The 23,460-nt window shown below is 39.0% G+C and overlaps 1 protein-coding gene across 2 annotated transcripts in view; it reads left to right on the top strand.

The window, feature by feature from the left end:
- Positions 1-23,460, top strand: part of si:ch211-243j20.2 (uridine-cytidine kinase-like 1) — a 79,574-nt gene that overhangs the window by 7,483 nt on the left and 48,631 nt on the right. For both annotated transcript variants that reach the window (XM_059981682.1, XM_059981683.1), the window contains exons 2-6: positions 2,057-2,256; positions 3,654-3,760; positions 5,166-5,336; positions 13,015-13,086; positions 20,583-20,772. In XM_059981682.1, the coding sequence (XP_059837665.1) occupies positions 2,057-2,256; positions 3,654-3,760; positions 5,166-5,336; positions 13,015-13,086; positions 20,583-20,772 (740 nt within the window). The remainder of the gene's footprint in view (positions 1-2,056; positions 2,257-3,653; positions 3,761-5,165; positions 5,337-13,014; positions 13,087-20,582; positions 20,773-23,460) is intronic.

Genomic DNA, 23,460 nt, shown 5'->3' with positions numbered 1-23,460 from the left:
AGTTACGGGATTCGTAACAGCACTTTTCTCTCTCTCTCTCTCTCTCTCTCTCTCTCTCTCTCTCTCTCTCTCTCTCTCTCCCCCCCTCTCCCCCCCTCTCCCCCCCCCGACTGGGTCTACTGACCCCCCCCCCTTCGACGGGTGCTCTTGCGATTCTCACAAAGGAGGGGGCTGGGATCATAGCAAGACCAATAAAATTGATGAGTAGTTCACAGAGGTCCAGTGAAATTGTACGATAAATCAAGCGCACTTTCACAATTAAATTATTGTAAATCAGTCATTTGTACTCACCCTCATCAACATGGAAAACACTTGAAGAAAAGCATATGATGCAGCTTTTAAATTAAAGGCGATCAATAACTTTTCCTGGTAGGCTGCAGTATATATATTTTTTTACCAGTCGTTAGGAGATATTGGAATGTTGTTCGTGTACTGTTCAGTAAAAAAGTATACGCAACGTAATTTGTGTGTTACCGATACATAGGTATATTTAAAAGTAGCTGTGTTACAGGCACTGTTCGAAAAAAAGCATTTGCAATATGTATTTGTTTATGTTACCATACGGATTTAATTAAAAGTTAAAAAATCCTCACGTGTAATATCTTTCTTTCTGTGTAAATATCTCATATTACAACGTGGGACATCTGCGGCTTAAAATCCGGTGCGGCTTGTACAAGTACAAAATTGATTTTCTTTCTAAAATTAGAGCGTGCGGCTTTTAATCAGGTGCGCTCTGTAGTCCGGAATCTACGGTATTACAGTTACAAAGAAAGTTGTAGAGCCTTGATGTGGTAGATTGGGAGATCAAAAGTTTTATGCAAAGTCCTTTTGAAAAGCCTGAAAACAGCAGGAGGAAGAATGCTGTCCTTGAGCATTGTGCTAGATGCACTCAAGTTTTGTATCATTACCTAGGAGAGGTGGAAGAGGAGAGCATGACCGGAACAGGAAGGAGTCTTCGATTATGTTGCCAGCTGTCCCGTGGCAGCAGAAAATGTAGGGAGAGTCAATAGGGGAGGCTGGCTATTAAATATCATTACATTTTAAAATTTGCATAGACAAGCATAATCCATAATACAGGTCAAAGGTCAATGTTGGGAAAGGAGATGACTGAGTAGAAGTTAGTTTTTTAAAATTTGCTGCAACTTGGCACTCTTACTTTGAACTTGGTATAGTAGAACTGCCTAGGAGAAAGTGCAGCTTCAGAGTTGTATCTAGATTTGTTTTTGTGTAGGCCAGGATATTTTGGATACTTTTGTGGCAAATTGTCTTTTTCAGAATTTAGAAATGTCTAGATCTACATCTGCTATTTAAAAGCCAGAGACAGGACTCAGTAGTATTTCCTATCAAATTTCAATGAAGAAACAGTGCCAAAGGCTTGATTTTTTTATCATAATATTTAGCACATGCAGAATTTGACATTAATTTTATGATTATTCAGTAGGATTATTGACCTGAAACATTAACTGCTTCTCTGTCCACAGATGTTGCCCGACCCACTGGATGTCCCTTGTACTTCCTGTTTTTCTTTCAGGTTGCCAGAGTCTGCAGTCTCTTTTGTTTACTTTTACCTGGCTGGAGGCATAGTGCCATCAGCGCTGGACTGTGGGGTGGGAGGTCCCAAGTTTGAATCCAGCCGACTCCCCTACACACTTTTCATCCGTGCTAAGTTAAGAGCTGGTGATCTCTCTGGGGAGGAAAAAAAACTCACCAGGCAGAAGTCAATGGCAAACCACTGCTGTAACTTGCCTCATACGCGACTTCCCACTACGTCACAATGGCTTGGGAGGAAGTCGTCTGCTAACTGGAAAAATTCCGGATGCGACATACCTTAACTTTGATGTTATCCTTTCCACTGTAAATTGAATACCTTGGAATAATTAGATAATTTAGTAAAGTAGGAGTGAGGTAAAAGATCAGTCGTGATCTTACTGAATGTAGGGCAGGCATGAAAGGCTGCTTGGCTTACATTACTCATATAAACACAATAAAAAATAAGTGGGGGTAGTAAATATTTTAAGGAGAAAGCATGTGCCTTAGTGTGTGTATTCTATCCTAGTGGCAGCGGTGAGGATTCCTTGGATGGTTTGTTTTCCCGACTACCGTTAACTCCATCTCTTTCTCCACGGAAGCGAACAACTAGTCAAAGCAAGTCTGAACCCCCACTTCTGAGAACTAGCAAGCGAACCATCTACACTGCAGGACGACCTCCCTGGTACACGGAATCAGGAACTCCGTTTAAAGAAGCCTTTGTCATTGGTGAATGATACTTTTTTTTAAACAACTTTCCTAATAACAGTAATGCTTATTAAAACCTGCAGTTGTCTCCTACAGTGCTGGAGAACGTAAGGATAGACTGCTTTGCAAGGTTAATTATATCTATTAGTCCATTTTGTTCTGTCTTCTAATTAATTCATGTTTGAAATTTTCCAAGGTATAAATATAATTTAAAGGTCTAATGGAATGTCAGCTTTAACTTTCTGTTTAAAAGGTTACACCCCTTAGTTCTGATCTTCCCTCTTCAGAGAAAATCAATTTGTCTTCACTTTTTATTGTTATTTGGGTAAATCTGCTGTGTACTTTCCAGGACCAACGTACTGTATCCCTGTTGTGAAGGAAAGTATAATAAACCAAATGTGGTTAGCCAGACTTTACTCAATTTCAGTTTAAGTACCATTCCTTTGTATTTCATCGAAGTGGAGGATGACATTCCATTAGACTTTTAAATTATATTTGTACCTTCCCATTAACCTTTAGTCATTTCTGTACAGGGAAACTTAAATTGTGCTTCTTCACAGTTCTGATTCTTGCCAGTTAGAAAATAGTCACTCTCTTTTAGGTCTAAATTCAATGGGCTCAAATCTCTATCTTTTATTTTGCTAATTGGGTCAGTGCTGTTATTATTTCCAGCCTATTTATAATGTCTGAAGCCAAGAAATAAGTTGTATAATTCAGTGTCAGTTCTATTACTTGTATTTTACCCAATTAATTAGTTACTCCTTTTGAACTTATAATTTTATCCTGAGTGTTTCTCTTGCACAGCATCTTTTCTGGGTGATCTGTTTATGCCTACATTCCAAAAACAGTTGGGGTTAGTGAGTTGTGGGCATGCTACTTTGGCACTGGCAGCATGGCAATATTTGCAGGCAGCCCAGCATAATCCTCACTGATTTGAAGCAAACAACTCTTTTCACTGCTTGTTTCGATGTACATGTGACAAATAAAACTAATCTAATCTTTATTCTGATTTTGAATTACAACTTCGAAATCAGAATTCTGGATAGATTTCTTTTATTCTCTTTAACAGGAAGAGGATGATTCTTTTTGAAGATTGAATTAAGTAAAGCCCTTCCTATTAATGCGAAAGTTTGGCAAAAGTAATCCTCCAAATGATTCCTACTTTCAGGGTTGTAAGAATGACAAAACAAAATTGATTACTTCAGGCTGGGCAAAATAAATTTTGCATTCTTTTGACGTGATGGAGCTACTGGATTTAAGATTTTTTTAAAATTTGAATTTGAAAAACAATATAAAATATTTTGGGACAATTTCCAAATGAGCACCATTGTAATTAATTTATGAATTTGCTGTTAAGGATAGGTATTGCATCCTTCCCATCCACTATTAAACTCCAAAATGTGCTTTTATTTTTGTAGGTTTGTGTGGAGGAAGTTCTTCTGGCAAAACTACTGTGGCTAACAAGATCATTGAGGCTTTGGATGTTCCTTGGGTGGTTCTACTTTCTATGGATTCCTTTTATAAGGTAAAATGCTTTTATTTGCAGTGGGTTATTTTAAGGGTATTGTGTGGTATATTATGAAAATTTGTAGGTATTTTATGGAACTGTTAATGATTAGTTGAAGCTGTTCCATTTGTGTATTGCTATTTGATGCTGCTTCATTTCATTTTTGCATAGTTACAAGAAGGTTTTAACAAGATAAGAAATGGATTATTATCGAGCAAATGTCATTTTACATTGATTTCAAATTGGGCTGCCTCCACGTGCATTTCTTTTTCTTCCACTGTATATTTTCTCCAAAACTTTTTATTCTTCTTGCTTTACATAGCGGATTAATCCACTCTCTTTGTCAATGTACTTGAAATATGAATCTGAATTTCCTGTTTGTTCATTTTCAGAAAGTTTTGGATTTGTCATCAGAATAAACAATTCAGAGGATTTAAAGTTTTGAAGCTTATTACGTAGGGTTGCCTATATATGAAAGAATTTATAAGCATATTCAAAACCGTTGAAAGCCATGGAGTGCGATACAGATAAATCTTGTAGGCATGTTAAAAATTATGGAGAGCTGTAGGGAAATGGAACTGAATTCAAGTTTGAATCCATCATGGTAATATTGAATGTTACAGGAGGCTAAGATCTCTGGGGCTTCTACTACTTATACTCTTGTATTCTTCTGTAAGATAACATTAAAGTTTTCTATAACTAAATACCCTTCCTAATCTTGCATTAATTTTGATTGAGATCTCAAATCAGTTACCAATTTGATTGTTCTTAGTGGTGTGGTGACCAAGCGTGCTATACACTCAATATCTTAAAACTTAAAACATTTTATTATTGGTGGCCTATTTTCTATTTGTATTCTAATCCAATCTCGTACCAGTGTGCTTTTATTTTCACAAGTAAGCTGATTATTTACATGATTTTTTTCTAAAAGCCCTCTTCTGGACTTGGGTTTGGACTTCTGCAGTTCCGCTTTACATCAGCTTTTTTTTTCACTGTAAAGCTATAGCATTTCTGAATCAGCTGACTTTTACTTGCTCCATTATCTGCACTCTAATACCAATGTTTAATTTGTATGATTTGCAATTACCAGATTCCAAGATCTTTGTTGCTGAATTAATTACTACAGTAAGGTTAAAATTGTCACTTCTGGCAAGCACTTGTATTATGTTGCTGTAATTTTTGGCACTTTATTGTTATAATACTTATTTGTCCAACTATATTATCTTCATATCAGTATCTGTGTTTCTGACGCTTATTGTTTTTCTGAAACTCTTGGAGCAATAATGGCTTTAAATAATTTGAAAAAAAAACTTCCTTGCAGTGTGCCATATTGTCTATGGCTTGTTGTTCTGTGAATAAGGGCTAAAACTATAATCTTAAAATTTGTATGGAATTAGCTTAATTATTTTCTTCCCATTGACAGGTCTTAAACAAGGAGGAACAAGAACTAGCTGCCAAAAATGAATACAATTTTGACCATCCTGATGCCTTTGATTTTGACCTAATCATACATACATTGAGGAAGCTGAAGAAAGGGAAAAGTGTGAAGGTTCCAGTTTATGATTTCACCACACACAGTCGACGGAAGGATTGGGTAGGCTTAAGAATTTTGCCTTTTTTTTGTAAAGACATATGAACTGAGCAGGAATAGCTGTACACCATTGAATACGATAACAGCTAGACTGATCTTAGCTACAGTTCCATTTCCCGACCTATTCAAGTTCATTTATTTATTTATCATATGTACATGTACACGTTCTTAGGTACATGTATATAGCTAGAGTGTCTTAAGACTTTTGTGCAGTACTGTAGTAATTTTATTTATTGCACCGTACTGCTTCTGCAAAAAAAAAACAAATTTCATTATTCTGTTACAGTATATGATACTGTACTGTAAATCTGATTCTGTTTTGGGTCTCTATTGTGGGCAGAGAGATGAGAATCATGGTTGCAAAAAGGGGAAGGGAGAGGTGAGGGAGCAGGAAGCACCAGAGAGACATTCTGCAATAATCATTAAACCAATTGTTTGAAATTAAATGACCTTGCCTGATGATTCAGGACTGGGTGTAATGGAGAAGCTTCACTCGTTCATATGTTTTGGTCACGTCCGAGTCTTGGAAAATATTGGAAAGAAATATTTCAAACTTTCTCAATACTTTTTCAAAGTAAACTTTAAGCCTAATCCTTTGACCGCTTTATTTGGTATTGCTGGAGGAAAGGATATTATTTTGGAGTCATCTGACTTGCATATTTTGGCTTTTATTTCTCTTATGGCCAGAAGGACGCTCTTGCTTAAATGGAAAGATGCGCCCCCCCAAACTCACGGCCAATGGTTATGTGATGTCATGTCATGTTTAAATTTAGAGAAGATTTGATGTTCAATCTCTGAATCTGGTCAAGACTTTCAAACATTGTGGGGACCTTTTCTGAATTATTTTCAGAACCTTTGATTTGCTGTTAAAGCACAGATGATGACTAATAATTTTTTTTACTTTTTTTTCTTTACTAATCAGCTTCGGTCTTGGTAGTGGGTTAGATTTTTTTATATAATAAAATTATTATATCTCAATGTTACAAATTAATCTGTATGAATATAGGGTAAGAAGTTTTTATGTACCATTTAGTATAATGTATTGATATATTTTTTTCTTGTACTATATATTATATGTAAATTAATAAAAATATTGGAAAAGTAAAGAAAGGACTGAGTGTGTCTGCACCTGCTCCTTCCTCACCCCTACCTGTGGCACTCCTTCTCTGCCACCTGTCCCACATCCCTCCTGCAGCACTGCACCCACACCATTCCCAATATCCTTTGCTCCTGTCAGATTTATAAACTTGCTTCTAAAGCCAAAATAGCTTACCTACAATGTTCAGCAGAACAACACAAGCAAGAACAGCAGCAGCAAAACAAGCCTGTTTGTTTCCCCTCTCTCTCACACGAATGCATGAACACACGTACACACAAACCCAATACAGGCTGCCTCCAGGCCTCCAGCCTTGAGTACACTCACAGAAATTGATTGGGCTTCTGACTTTCCCAGAGGACTCTCAATTTGCAGACGCAGTGCTTCACCAATGATTGCAACCCGAAATCCAGGCCTAGGGAGTCACCAGCCCTTGTGTGTCCTGCCCGATCAGAACTTCAGTCCTGGGACCAGGGTGGAGCGGTGGGAGGGTGGCACCAGCTGTCATTCTCGCTGGTCTTAGTCTGCAGTGCTATGACTCCCTTGTAGTCCAAAAGTATTATTATCACCCATGAAGGTGTTCAGTGATTCAGCCTTCACAGCTCTTTGGGAGAAGAATTCAAAAGATTCACAATTTTTAGGAAGAAATTCCTTCTCAACTTACTTTTAAAAAGCGATCTCTCAGTTTGTACCTAGCTCTTTAATTCTAGACTCCTCACATAATGAAGTATCCTCTGAGTACCCACCCTGTTATATATCCCCTTTGTATCTTCAATAAGATCAACTCACCTTCATCCATTCAGTGTAGTCCCAAAATACTCGACTTCTCCCTGTATTATCCTTTAATCTCTGTAATCAACATAATGAAACAACCTTGATCTGTGACAACGCAGGTGTATCTTTCCTTGCATTGAAGAACAGAACAGTGCACAATAGTCCAGGTGCACTGTTATCATTATCCTATTTGGTTGTGGCAAGACTTCTTTACATTTTATTCCACCGTCTTTGTAATGGATGTTATCATTTATTGGGTGGGTGGGGGGGGGGCGGGAGTGAATCTACTTCTTTCTTGTCTTCTAATCTATTCTCACACCTAGTGCACTTTTGTTTTTCACTAGAAGTAGGCTGATCATTTACCTCAGTAGTTGCAGCTTGCAACTAAATTCTGTTCATTACTTTCTCTCAATTCTAATAAATAGAGTGCAAGACCCTTGGATATGGGAGCAGAATTAGACCATTTGGTCCATCAAGTCTGTTCCACCATTTCATCATGGTTAATCCATTTTTCCTCTCGGCTCTGATCTCCTGCCTTCTCCCCATATTTCTTCATGCTCTGACAAATACACGATCGATCAACTTCTGACTTAAATATACATAAAGATTTGGCCTCCACAGCTGCCTGTGGCAAAGAATTCCACAGATTGACCACTCTTTAGCTAAAGAGTTTCCTCCTCATCTTCGTTCTGAAGGGATCCCCCCTCCCCGCATTCTGAGGCTGTTCCCTTTGGTCTTAAGACTCTCCCACCACAGTATGTCAAGCATGTTTTTTTCTTTCATGAAACCATGTTGATTATCTTTGTTATGATTTTGTATATGGCACTGTTGCTTTCTTAATGGTTTTCCAAGTGTAGAAATCTTAAACACTTTTGGTCACTGCGCATCAGCCAATTGTATGACTTAACCTTTCTAATATTTGACATGGTCCTTTATTGCAAAAGTTATTGAAATACTTGGAGGAATGGTGGATAAAACACACCACCAAGTAATGATATTTTTGAAGCTGCATAGAGGGCTATTCCTACGGAAATTGTCGGCAGTCTCAAGAGTAGGTTACGTGGTCGGCACAATATTGTGGGCCAAAGGGCCTGTAATGTGCTATAAACTTCTATGTTTTATGTATACCAGTAGAAGGTATTGTTTGGAAGAGGAATTCAGAATCAAAACTATTAAAATAAGTTACTAAAGAAACGAAGAAAAGTGCTTACGAGAATTAGTAATAAATGGTGAGGATTTTGAAATCTGTGCTAAAGGTCAAATGACCAAGGACCAGTCTAGTATTTGAATGGGCTATTTTTTTGAAATCAAGTAGCTGAATCTTTAAATTGTGGTATGGAAGATGGGTGAATTTACAATCAAGTGGAATTAAATGCTAAAGTGAATTTGCACTTCACTGTTGGTGTGCTAGACTTGTGCTCTGTTATGTATTTAAAATTCCTTGGCTTCACAATATGTATACTTTGTATTTGAGGCCTGATTATTTGGTACTATTTATCTATAGCCCAGAATTTAGAATCGGGCGTATTATCACTGATGTACTCTGTCATGACATTAGTTGTTTTATGGCAGTTTGGTTAAGATTCTTTGTATAAGCACACTGCATCTTTATTTTTTTAAAAGGAGATTTCCTGGGTCCCTGTATGCAACAATGTTTTCCTGCCTTCTTTTAGTTTAGACAATATTGTTCCCTATTCCATGAATTGTGTGAAATTTTAATTATTTAGTAAAGTTCATAAATGTAATGCCTAAAACAGTTTGCAAAAGGCTATTTTAATTAGTTAATCATTGATGCCTGTTTTTTGATGACATTGTAATAGTCTTAAATTGATGGCTGCAGAAACACAATAAAACTAAAGACTTACAATTAAAATTACCAACAATACAAGCAGATACCACCATCATTTTTAGCTTCTGGCTATTTCTCCCTGCATACAAATAAGCGGTTTCCCTTTTTTATATAGTTTGCATTTAAATTTAATGCTCCACAACCAAATCACAAACTTTATTGGTTAGGGACTTGTGACTGAAATTTGCTACTGCTTGTATTTTTTTTGTTAGCAAGGACTGCAACAGGGGCTGAGAGAGTGCTGGTAAGCCCTCAAGGCATAATATGAAAAAAACCTTGCTGTAATTTTTCTTTCTTTCGTTCAGTATTTTCTATCTAAGTTTATGACATTGCCAGATGCAGTCTAATTAAAATTTAGTTTCATGCAGATTTGTTTGAAGTTTCAGAATTTTGATTTGCAGATACTATACAATGAAACAGAATTTGATTTATTCAGTAATTTATTCATTCACTCTATGTGAATATTGATGGACATGCTGGCATATATGGCCCAATTTTTTTTTAAATAGATGGCAATTGTATTCTGGATGCTTGCTTGTTTGTGTTTACCTGGTCCCGATGGCTTCATCTTATAACGGAGTATGATTAATTATTTTATCATTCAGTTTAATTCAAGTTTAATTGTCATTCAGCCATACATGAATACTGCCAAACGAGACAGCATTACAATGGGGTCAAGGCACTAAAACACATTACCATCTCAGTCAGTCCCTCTCCCTCTCCCCCCGCCCCCTCTCCCCCGCCCTCCCCCTCTCCCTCCCTCCCCTCACCTTTGTGCAGTACTCTGAATTTATCCCAACAAATGAATTCCAGTTTATGAGAAAGGGTTTCCTCTGAGTGTTCGGGTTTCCTCCTACATTCCAAGGTTACCAGTTAGTAGGTTAATTGGACGTTGTAAATTGTCCTGTGATTAGACTGGGCGGTATGGCTCAAAAAGGGCCTGTCCAACGCTGTATCTAAATAATAAATCTAAAAAAATTTATTCCAGTTCTGGGATTTCAAAATGAGATTTAATTTTTTGACTTGCAAAATTAATCTTTCATTCCTTGCTGAATCTGGTAATATTGTGGCCTGCTTGGACGTAGTGGCATCCCTAGCTTCAACAAAAGGTGTAGTTATTTGTCCTTTAAATATTTCATACAATTGCAAGACTCTGGATTTTAAGAACATTAAGTACTGCAGTGAGTTGCTCGATAGCTATGGAGTACTATTGTGTACTTTTGTTATTTAGTTGCCTGTTTTTTTTGCATGCCTTCGTTGTGCTGAGGCAGCACGTGATCCAACAAATGGTGCGAGTGATTGTCTTGGACGTTGTTATTGTGGTCGCACACCCTGTCGGGCATTGGTTATGTGGAATTCTGAAGACTGGTTCAGTGATTCATTGTTGAGACCCATGGCATAGGGCTTACTTACCTTAGTGGTGGCACTGACTAGGCCCTCATGCCACAAGATCGCCTGTTGCAGCCACCCAGGGAAGGAGATGCTGGAGGCTGTGTGGGAGAAAGCAGAGGCCTCTTTGGGCATACAACGATCTGTACAGGGTTGGGGCAATGCTGCTCTCTGGTGTTCACTCAGTGGAAGAAAAAGCTGGACCAGGACAAAATCCCATGCACCATCAATCTACAGGCCATGCTGCTCAGGGACTAGAGCTTTTTCTTTGTGTTATAATCATATGTGCTTTGTGCTGCGGTAATGTATTTTGTACCCTGGTCCTGGAGAAATGCTATTATTACTATATTCATGTACGGTCAAATGATAATTTAACTTGAACTTGAATTAAGCTTCTTTAGCAGCCTAACAAGCCATTCTGTTTAAGAGGCTATTAGCGCTGGGCAATAATTGTTGGCCTTGGCAATGATAATAGCTACATTATCTGAGGGGAAAGGGAACAGTATGATTTGTTAACAGAGAAAGGAACAAGATGATAACTTAACAGAAAAAATTGAACCCTGCAGTTTCTATGAAATGATAGCACAGCTGCACTTCCTAAAGGACAGTGAGCTCAGTGTACACCATGAAATGAAAAGCTGATCTGTCAAGTTCTGCATATTCATGTATGAAGACTCTGAAATCTGAAAGAACCATCATTTTCACTGAATATTTCTTTTCAATTAGCCATGCATTAAATTTTGTTTCAAATCTAATTCACACTCAATAATAGGGACAAATTTCAATGATATGAATTCAGGTGGTTTTGCAGAATAGTTCATACTGATATTTAGGACAAATCTCTGGAGTTGGAAGATTCATAGTTTTAGTGAGGATCATAGTTTTCAATTTTGTTATCATAGAATTGTACAACATGGAAAATGGCCTTTGGCCCAATTCATCCATGTCACCCAAGATGTGTGAATTTATCCCATTTGCCTGTATTTAGCCCATAACCCTCTGGGCCCTTTCTAGCTATTTATCTGCCCAAAATTACATTAAGCAGTGTAATTGTACCTACCTCTACAGCTTCTTCTGACAGCTTGTTCCGCATATCCACATCCTTTTTATATCATTCCCCTCTCACCTTAATTCTATTCCCTCTAGATGTGACTTAAAGTAAAATTGGATAGGTATATGGATAGGAAAGGAATGGAGGGTAATGGGCTGAGTGTGGGCCAGTGGGACTAGGTGCGTGTAAGCGTCGGCACGGATAGGTAAGAGCCTATCAAGCCTCTTGTTACTCAAGCCTTCCATTCCTCATAAACTCGTGAATCTTTCCTGCATTCTTTCCTACTTAATGGCATCCTTCCTACAGCTGGGCATCCTGAACGGTCCAAGTATGGCCTTGTCAACTGTTTAAACAAGTGTACCATAATATCCCAACTCTTGTATTCAGTGCCTTGTCCAATGAAGATAAGTGTGCCAAACACCACCTTCACCATCCTGTCTACCTGTGCTACCACTTTCAGGGAACCATATACCTGTACACCTCTGCCTCCCATTCTTTGAAAATCAAAATTAGTTGATTCAAAAAACCCTGCAGCTTAATAACATGTTTTTTTAATGTTGCTAATACCCAAACAATTACGTGAAAAGTCTACTGACTTTTTTAAAATAGATGAGGGAATACTCACCCACTAATTACTACATTGCATCTAACAAATTAATTCCTAAAATAGAGTTGAATAGGTAAAATGATTAAATATAAGTACTAAATAGTAAACAGCTATTGTACATACATTTTTGCAGGTTGTAATTTTTCCTGTGTGAGTTGAATGTTAATTAACAGGAATTTTTTGGCAATTTTATTCAATTTTAAGATCCAAAATGGCTTTACTAATTTTAATTAACTCAATGCTGATTTCCACCCCCACCCCCCAAATAATGTTAAATTTATATTGATCACACAGTGTTAATATCAGCTCTGGAGTTCATTGCATAGTTTTGTACTTCTGCGATTTTAATTACAGAAAGTTAGTCTTGTAATTAAATTTTAACTTAAGTACCTGCTTGTGAAGGTTGTATATTCAATCAAAAGCTGACGGATTATTACAGGGTTTAGGCTGCAAGTATTTCTAACAATGATGGCATGTAACTTATGAGAAGACATTCCTGAAAACATTACTATGAGTGATAAGAGCATGTACATTTATGAATAGTACATGTGATAGAAATTCAGAATTTCATTTGCTATTTTAAAATGCTTTACTTGCATCTTGTGATTTTATGATTTGCTTCTCAAGCTATCCCACAAATGTTGAAGTCTTGCATTGTGTCTTCATGGTTAAGGGACTGGAGACTAAGAAAAGTAGCTGTGCATTTGCAATTCATGTTTTAATCAATAATCCAAGTGTTGTCTGTCCATTTCCATTAGATATATTTAAATTGGAAAGTTGATGTTCCAGTCTGTCTCTGTCCATCACAGATGGTGCTGATTTGCTTTTAAATCTGATTTGGGTACCTCAGAGGTAATTTTTCTCGAGCATTGAAACTAGTTAGTAACTGCAATATTTTTAAATTTGTTTTTACAGAAAACTGTGTATGGAGCAAATGTTGTCATCTTTGAAGGAATACTTGCATTTGCCAGCAAGGAGCTTCTAAAGGTGCAGTGATTTTCTTTTTGCTACAGTGTTTGAATAAAATCTTGTGAAACATCATTGATCATTACAAAATTATTTTTCCAAATTCTAGTGGTAAGATGGTACATTTAGTAATGTGATCTACAAAAGAACTGTGCTCGGTACCACCCATGATGTGTTTCATGCCAAATAGATTGGCAGTACTAAAGCACCACACAACAGTCAGTTCATCTCTATACTAACACTGGTAGATTTGCAGCAAGCCCTGATGTAAAATTGTTGAAAAAAGAAATTTTGACTATGAAGCTCCCTCACTGGGCTCGTATGGAAAATTGGCTTGTTGCCAGCCCAGCTAAGAGCCACGGACTCTGAGATGAGAAGGCCAGCTTCCGTAAACAATAGGTGTCTAGGGTCAATATGATTTGGAGTTCAACCAAATAGGACCATCGTGATATTACAGTTAAAGATTCATCAATTTGAGCAAATGCTGCATAAATACTGTCTGTACACAATTGTTGGTTGACAAGAAATAACAAATCATACACTGCATAAAATTATAAAGAAAGTGTATATTTACAAATTTCAGTTTTATTGAACAGTTATACCATAAGACATAGGAGCAGGATTAGGCCATTCAGCCCATTAAGTCTGCTCCACCATTCCATCATGGCTGATCCCGAATCCCACTCAACCCTACATACCTGCCTTCTTGCTATATCCTTCGATGTCCTGACCAATCAGGAAATGATGAACTTCCATCTTAAATATACCCAAGGACTTAGCCTCCACCGCAGACTATGGCAAAGCATTTCACAGATTCACTACTGTCTGGCTAGGAAAATTCCTCCTTACCTAAAAGATCACCCCTCTAGTTCTGGATAACCCTATCATAGAAAACATCCTCTCCACATCCACCTTAGCTAGTCCTTCCAACAATCGGTAGGTTTCAATGAGATCCCCCCCTACATTCTTCTAAATTCCAGTGGGTACAGGCCCAAAGCTGCCAAATGCTCCTCATTTGTTAACCCCTTCATTCCCCTGAATCATCCTTGTGAACCTCCTGGACTCTCTCCAATGACAACGGACCCTTACTGAGATAAGGGGCCCAAAACTGTTGACAATACTCTAAGTGTAGCTTGACTGGTGTCTTATAAAGACTCAGCATTATCTCCTTGTTTTTATGTTCTATTCCCCTTGGAATAACTGCCAACATTGCAGTTGCTCTCTTTACTACAGACTCAACCTTCTGGGAATATGGCACAAGGTAGAACATAGAAATTTACAGCACATTATAGGCCCTTCGGCCCACAATGTTGTGCCGACCATGTAACCTACTCTAAAACCTGTCTAGAATCTCCCTAGCACATAGCCCTCTATTTTTCTAAGCTCCAAGTACCTATCTAAGAGGCTCACAAAAGACCCTATTGTATCTGTTTGTACCATCACCACTGGCATTGCAATCCAAGCACCCACCACTCTGTGTGAAAAACTTATCCCCGACATCCCCTCAGTACCTATTTCCAAGCACCTTAAAACTATGCCCCCTCGTGTTAACCATTTCAGCCCTGGGAAAAAGCCTCTGGCTATACACATGGTCAATGCCCCTCATCATCTTATACTCCTCTATCAGGTCACCTCACATCCTCCATCGCTCCCAAGGAGAGAAGGCCAAGTACACTAAACCTATTCTCATAAGGTATGCCCTCCAATCCAGGCAACATCCTTGTAAATCTCCTCTGCACTCTATATAGTATCTACATCCTTCCTTTAGTGAGGTGACCAGAACTGAACACAGTACTCCAAGTGGGGTCAGACCAAGGTCTTGTATAGCTGTAACATTACCTCACATTTAGATAATATTCTGCACTATTGTTCCTTTTACCAAAATGCATTATCATACAGTTCTCAACACTATATTCCATCTGCCACTTTTTTGCCCATTCTTCCAATTTTTCCAAGCCCTGCTGCAATTGCATTGTTTCCTCAGCACTACCTACCCCTCCACCTATCTTGGTATTATCCGCAAACTTTGCCACAAAGCCATCAATCCCGTTATCCAAATCGCTGACAAACAATGCGAAAAGTAGTGGTTCCAATACTGACCCCTGAAGAACACCACTAGTCAGTGGCAGCCAACCAGAAAAGGCTCCTTTTATTCCCACTCGCTGCATCCTGCCTATCAGCCATTCCTCTATCCATACCAGTATCTTTCCTCTAACGCCATAGGATTTTATCTTGTTAAGCAGCCTCGTCTGGCACCTTATCAAATGCCTTCTGAAGATCTAAGTAAATGACCTTTACTGTCTCTCCTTCGTCCACTCTGCTCATTACTTCCTTGAAGAACTCTTAACAGATTTGTAAAGCAAGGTTTCCCTTTACAGAAACCACCCTGACTTTGACATTTTATCATTAGTCTCCAAGTACTCTGAAACCTCATCCTTAATAATAGACTCCAGCACTTTCTCAACCATTGAGGTTAGGCTTACGGGCCTATAATTTCATTCCTTTTGTCTTCCTCCTTTCTTCAAGAGTGTACTTAGTAGGAAAAAGAAAAAAAAGGGAAAAGCAAATAAAATGGCCCATTACAGTTAAACCAGTCTAAACATTGGAGCTCATCTTGAAGTTGTCTTGACTCACTCGCTGGACCCATGGTTTGTGTGAAAACTCACCACTTTCCAAACTTTGCTTGAAATCCATTTCGAACCAATGGGCTCTCACTCTCTCTCGGGAGTGTTGGCTCTTCCTTCTTGGAGCCATTCATCTGCACAAAGCACCTTGTGTAATGGGGACACTCCTTTCCACGGTATCCTTGGCCATCTTCTCTCCTGTCCTCTTTGCAGCTCCCGCTAAAACAAAAAAATCCTCAAACCACACTGTCCGTCACAAATCTCTTTCTCTCCCCCACTCTCTTGAACATTCTGCCGATTCCACCATCCAGATTGGCTGACACTACATTCCTAAGTTGAATATCAGCCCCTTACCTTGTAGCTGAAACCAAAACATTCTAAAAGCTTTTGCAGAACAGCTAAAATAAAATACCTACACAGAGCGGTAAAAATCTTAAACAGAGCATTACAACTGGAGCTCAGTTTAGTCAAATATGAAAGTTCTGAAAAGTTTCGTTTGTTCTTGCATTCAAGTTATTGAAAGCATTTCAATTTTTCATATTATAAAAATCAATAAGTCTTAAAACTTAAATCACTTAACAATCTTTAAGAGATTTCTATTTTAAAATCTATTGATACTAATATTTCCCTTGGTCACTCAGTCATTCTGCTCTGTTGAATAAATGATAATGAGTGACGCAGCGTAACTGTATATAATGACTGTTATTGAATACCTTTATTGTTCTTGGTATACGTATTTGATGAACATTTGTATGGGCTGCATTATAGCCTAAGGATTGGAGTAAGTTAGAATAATAAAGGAGGACCTATTGGAGAAGTGAAAAAAATTATTAGGCAACTGATTGTGCCCCAAAGTGTTTTTGGGTGTGCATAATTACAAAGGTTAGATTAGTAGGTACTTGAAGCGATAAAGAATGGTTCTGCATCCGTGGAACGAATCAGGTCTAGGCTAATATTTCACTCATTCATGGCAAAGTGTAAAATAATTAAAAGATATATGTTACAAATGTGGAGCAACTCTGAGGGGCTGAAGGGTGCAAAGTCGCCCCCTCCTTTTTGAGAATCGTAGGATCGCTATTATTTTGGGTCTGAGACCCAGGAAATGAGAGAGATACACATCATGTCAATAATGAGAGAGAGAGACGCTGGATAACAGCAAAGGCAGTTGTTATAGACAACGCAGAATACACAAGGTTGGGAATGTCTGCTAACACAAGCGGAACGGAACCACTGATTACTGCTATTGTCTCTTGGAGAGGGAATTGTGTATTGAGTACTGTACTATTCATTGAAACCCCTCAGGGGACAACCAGAGTGGTCTGGTTGAGGGATTGCATCATCCCAACCTGATTGACATCTGAGACCCCGTGAGTCAGGATAAAAGACGGGTCTAGGGAACACCCCTTAGACACACCAGGAGAAAAGCTAGAAATCCAGTGACAGAGTTTTATAGCGAAAGCCAGTGGGAGCTCGTGTGTGTCCTCCCTTGCTTGGGTGGCGGGCTCATCATGGAAGAACGGTTTAGCTAAAGGAGAGGTCATACTTGAGCGGCCACAACAACGAGACACCGTCGGATCGAAATCATAAAGGAAGGTTGGCAAAACACTTAGCGGTAATTGTTCCCATTCTTTTCTCTCTCTCCCTCTCCCTCCCCCTCCCCCTCCCCCTCTCCCTCTCCCTTTCCCTCCCCCTCCCTCTCTCTCTCTCTCTCTCTCTCTCCCTCTCCCTCCTTCCCTCCCTCCCTCCCTCCCTCCCTCCCCATAGCGACAAACAAACGATGGCAGCCTGTGTGTGAACTGAAATGAACTTTATATTTCCATCGGACAATTCATTATCCCCTAGACAACGATAGAGCTTATTTCTTATTGATTATTATTATACCCGCACTTTTAGGTTTAATATTGACGACGTATATTATCTGTATATTTGCATTGATATTATTTTTGTGTATTTTTACTAATAAATACTGTTAAAAATAGTATCACCAGACTCCAACGGACACCTCAATCTTTGCTGATAAGTAACCCAGTTACGGGGTTCGTAACATATTAATGAAAAATTGGACACTTTGAAGTGGTTAGAAAGATTGCTTTTTGGCTGAGTCCAAAGAAATAAGAGTTCATTATTTGAGTTGAATGATTATTGGCTTTATGAGGTTAGTTGCCAGTAGGCACTATGCAAACACTTAGTGAGAGAGGATGGTAGAAGAGTTGGGTTGTTGACTATGAAACCAAAGAAACAGATAGCTTGATGAGTCCTTTTTGAGAATTTTGAAGTGTTTGGAAGAAACTGGGCTCTGATGAAATCTGAAGAAGGGAAAAAACAGTTGGAGAGTTTGGTGTGGGTTGGGATCATCAAGAACCTAGAACTGGAAGTGTTAGAACTCAGTGGCTGGAGAAGAAAATAGTCCCTGGTGGTGTGATCGTCAATAGAAAGGGTACAAAACAGGAGAAAGTGAGAGATGGAGAGTGATGGCAGCTGTAAAGAGCTGTAAAAAAAAATAGTGCATAGAAATAATGGATTCTGATTTGGAGAAGATACCAAAATCTGTGTGTGAATTAACAGAGGAAATCAGGCTTGTATCAAAATCTGTTTTTCCTGTACAGTACTACATTTTGAATTGAATTGACTTTATTACTTACATCCCTCATATACATGAGGAGTAAAAATCTTTACATTATGTCTCTGTCTAAATGCACTGTGCAATTTATAGTACTTTATAATAAATATGTACAACAGGATAGTCAATATAACATAGAAATACATTTGTGCCAGCATGAATTAAGCATTCTGATGGCCTGGTGGAAGAAGCTGTCCCAAAACCTGTTGAACCTGGCTTTTATGCTGCAGTACCATTTTCCGGGTGGTAACAGCTGGAACTGTGGTTGGGGTGACTCAGGTCCCCAATAATCCTTCTGGCCCTTTTTACACACCCGTCTTTGTAATTGTCCTGAATGGTGAGAAGTTCACATCTACAGATGCGTTGGGCTGTCCGCACCTCGCTGCAGAGACCTGCGAATGAGGGAAATACAGTTCCCATACCAGGTAGTGATGCAGTCAGTCAGTATGCTCTCAGTTGTGCCCCTGTAGAAAGTTCTTAGGAACTGCAGGCCCATACCAAACTTCTTCAACAGTCCGAGGTGAAAGAGGCATCGTTGTGCCTTTTTTACCATGCAGCCACTATGTACAGACCACGTCAGATCCTCGGTGATGTGGATGCTGAGGAACTTAAAGCTGTTCACCCTCTCAACCCCAGATCCTTTGTCAATAGGGGCTAGCCTGTCTCCATTCCTCCTGTAGTCCACAACCAGCTCCTTTGTTTTTGCGACATTGCTGGAGAGGTTGTTTTCTTGACACCACTGTGTCAGGGTGATGACTTCTTCTTTGTAAGCTCCCTCATCATTATTTTCTGAATAGAGGGGAAATGTTTTGCATTGTTAATTTGAACCTGTGATGGTTATTAGTCTATATTGCAATGAGCTCCTTTCTGAGGACACTGGCGAATCAGTTCCTGTAAATTCAGTGCCCCTGATAATAACCAGGAACTGGAAGGTTCCAAGGATGGAAATTTTCTGCCCCAAAAAAGCAACAAGTATGTGTTTCCTGCAGCTCAAATCACAAGATTTATGAGTGGTACTAAAAGGCTGAGCACCTACTTGATAGGAAAGTGTTTGAGAGAGAGAATAGATTTCAAGGCCAAAAGGAAGAAACTGTGATGTTGGGGAGCTAGAAACCAAAGTTATTCAGCCAAAATGAGATCATGAAGTTGACTTGGAATCTTGCTTTTTGATATCCCTTCAAGATGATGGCAAACATGAGGGAAAAAACAAGAGGTGTTTAAGCAGAGTATGTAGTGGGAGTAGATGATAGCTTTAGAGTTCCCAGTGGTTTCATGGGGGTGTTTGTAAAACCATTTGAGAGCACAGAGAGCCATCATAGAGCGGAGGAACTAAATTTGATACTTCATGGATGCAGATGATATTGATAACAATGGAAGACGATTGCTGTTTTGGTAAGTGGTGGAGCTACTACAGGTTAGAAAAATCCTAGAGAACTGAGTAGTGGAGAGGCATTGGAAGCAAGGTTATTGTTAGAAACAAAAATAACCACATCTCAAAGAAGTTGCGGACCAGGGAATGGTAATGGCAGTAGTCACAAGAAAAGTAATGTGTGACTTAGTTAGGGTTGTTTTGACAGAAACCATGTGTGGAAACTGGTGCTTCAGATTGAGCAGATTCATCAGCTATGAAGAGGCTATGCTTGGAGAGAGCCATGTAAAATGTTAATCTCCATTAACCTACAAAGGAAAGCTAGATGATCATGTTTGGTGGGAATAGAGACAAGGGATGATCTGATTGAAATTATTTTGAAGAATGGAAGAGAAACTAGAAAGAAGTAAACTTAGGGTTTAAGTCTTTTACACAATAGAAACCTCAGGAAGATCATCCAATAACCAGGCATCAGTTAGCACACCATAAATATAAGGGATTCTGCAGATGCTGGAAATCAAGAGCTACACATATAACTGGTTGGAGAAACTCAGCAGGCCAGGCAGCATCTATGGAAAAGAATAAACAGTCAACATTTCGGGCCGAGATCCCTCTTCAAGACTGGAAAGGAAGGGAGAAGATACCCCGTCAGTTTAGTTAGCACATGAGCTGCCCTGATAGCTTTCAGGTTCCCCTCTTGTTTGGTTGCTGCAGTTATTTTTAAATTATCAGGCTGTTCAGCATGTCATGGATGAGCAGAAATTTACACTATCATGATGATATTTTACATTACCATGAGATGGTTTCTACTAACATTCGCAGTCAGCAGAAACCATTTCATGATAATGTGAAATAAAATGCTTTAATTCATACATTCAAAGTAATGGAATTCTATGTTTTTTAGCTTCTAGATATGAAAGTTTTTGTGGACACTGACTCTGATATCAGACTTGTTCGACGTTTAAAAAGAGATATATCTGAGAGAGGTCGTGACATTGTTGGTGTCATCAAGCAGTACAACAAGTTTGTAAAGCCTGCGTTTGAGCAGTACATAGAGCCAACAGTCCAGCTTTCAGATATTGTGGTTCCTCGAGGTAAGAATTCTTTATACATTTATCTGTGTTTAAATAGCCACAATGGCTAAATTCAAAACTGCAAAATTTTCGAGAAATGTATTTACCATTATTCGAATGTTAATCCTTTTGAGATTATTATAGTACTGCAGGTTATAATTAGGGCTCAGGAAAAGAGTGGAATTTCAACCATGGTATATATGAACTAAAATTAAATATACAATGACTTTTATAATGGGTGAAATTTAACTTCGGAAGTACTGCAATACCTGCAATAGGAACTTCTGTTGGAATAGTTTCTCTATAATGACTCAACTTAGAACATGGAGCAGTCCAGCACAAAATATTAAGCCAGCCAATATAGTCTTAGACAATGATCAATCTAATCCTTCCTTCCCTCAAGGCCCATAACCCTCCATTTATTTTACATCCATGTGCCTAGCTTAAGTTTCCCTGTTGTATCAGAATCAGGTTTAATATCAGTGGTGTATGCTGTGACTTGTTTTGCAGCAGCAGTACATAATTTAACAAAAAGGCCCAAATAAATAGCATAACAGAAGTACATGCAGCTGCTGCTAGTTAAATTGTTCAGGAACATTCTTCCTGTCCCAATTAAGCAGCTATCCAAATAAACGAAGAGAATCCCAGCTATTGATGAGTTTTTTTCTTTATGAGTGTATGCATGTTTATGTGTGATGCTGGGAAGGCTACGGTCCGTGATGGAGCTGGCTAAGTTGGCAACTTTTTGCAGCTTAATCCGATCCTGCGCAGTGCTGTTCCATCAATGAGGACTGGTGTGTGTTCCTTTGACTTCCCCTTCTTAATTATTATTATCCATTACACCACTCGCTTTTAGAGCAGCAATGAAGGTCCTCCATCTCAGACAGTGTTCAGAGCTTCTTTCATTGTCAGTAGCTTTCTCTCAGTTTTTATTACTGTCAGTCATGCAGGTCCCAGGTGAAGACTCAGGAATAACATTTCACTCGTATGTAAAAAGGTACTTCATTGCTCTTTCCATAGCAATCTTGTTGTACATGTCTGGGTTGTTAGTTCTGAGCTAAACACCCATACCTGGAAGACTGGTGGGCCACTCTTAGTCTGTCCTCTGCCATTTGACCTGTTTGGCATGGGTGACCGTACCAAGTGCCAAAGCATATAGAGCCCTGACTCCAGCCAACATATCTCTCTGGGTCATTGAACCGTGCAAGCTTCCAAACCAGGACAAGGTTGTGGTCCTCCCCTTCCTGAAGTCCGTAATTAATTCCTTGGTCTTACTGACATTGAGTGCAAGGTGGTTGTTGTAACACCACTCAACCATCTGATCTAGCTCTGCTTCTTCCACCACTCCTGGCAGTGTGCTTCAATCATTGACCACTCTCAGAGTGGATAACATATATAAAAAACAAACACTGACATCTTTCCTCCACTTTCTTCTATGCATCTTAAACACATGTAGTCTGGTATCGGCCATTACCACCCTGAAAAAAAGGTGCTGGCTATCCACTCTACCAATGCCTCTTATAATCTTGTACACCTTTATCAGATCCTCCAATGACAAATACCTTAGCTTGCTCAATCTTTCCTCATAAAATATTTCTCCAATCTAGAAAGCATTCTGGTGAAACAAATCACAACCAAGAGAAAGTCTGCAGATGCTGGAAAATCTAGTAAATTTCTGGTAAATCTTCTCTGCATCCACTCCTTCCTAAACGAGGGAACCAAAATTGAACACATTATTTTAAGTGTGATCTAACAAGAATTTTATGGAGTGCAGTATTACCTAATGGCTACTGAATATCCCAACAAATGAAGGCCAGCATACCATATGATTTCTTAACCACCCTGTCAAGTTGCATGGCAACTTGGGACTTGGACACCAAGATCCTTTTGTTGCTCCATGCTACTAACAATCTTGCCATTAACGATGTACTCTGCCTTCAAGTTCAATCTTCTAAAATGTATCACTTCACATATTTCCAGATTGAACTCCCTTCTACTATTTTTCCACCCAACAGCATCCTATCTTAATGCCATTGTAAGGTACGACAGCCTTCTACACTATCCACAGCGCCTCCAATCTTTGTGTCACCTGCAAACTTGCTAACTCACCCCTTTACTTCTTCATCCAAGTTATTTATAAAAATTGACCTCCAGGTAGAAAATGCTCCATCTAGTACTACTCTCTGGCTTCTGTAGACATACCAGTTCTGAATCTACACAGCCAACCTTTCATGAATCCCATACCTCATGAATTTATGGGTGAGTCCACAATGGGTAGCTTGTCAAGTATCTGACTAAAAACCATAGATGCTACATCCACTGCTCTAACTACATACAATTGTTTTCTCAACTATTATTTTTTTTGGTCTGTGGCAATGCCACTCATTAAAAGATCTTCCATATTATACTGCAAACACAAGGAAATCTGCAGATGCTGGAAATTCAAGCAACACACACAAACTGCTGGTGGAACGCAGCAGGGCAGGCAGCATCTATAGGAAGAGTACAGTTGACGTTTCAGGCCGAGACCCTTTTGTCAGGACTAACTGAAAGAAAAGATAGTAAGAGGTTTGAAAGTAGGAGGGGGAGGGGGAAATCCGAAATGATAGGAGACAGGTGAGGCCCAAGCTGCAGAAGTCCGGAGTTGTACAGGCGAGCAGGATGGCAGTGATTGTCAAGACAGAAGCTAGGAGCTGGAAAGGTGATTGG

Source organism: Hypanus sabinus, chromosome 10 (genome assembly GCF_030144855.1).
Source record: "Hypanus sabinus isolate sHypSab1 chromosome 10, sHypSab1.hap1, whole genome shotgun sequence".
Lineage (NCBI taxonomy): Eukaryota > Metazoa > Chordata > Chondrichthyes > Myliobatiformes > Dasyatidae > Hypanus > Hypanus sabinus.
The sequence above is the reverse complement of the archived record's forward strand: the minus strand, read 5'-3'. Positions and strand labels throughout refer to the sequence as shown.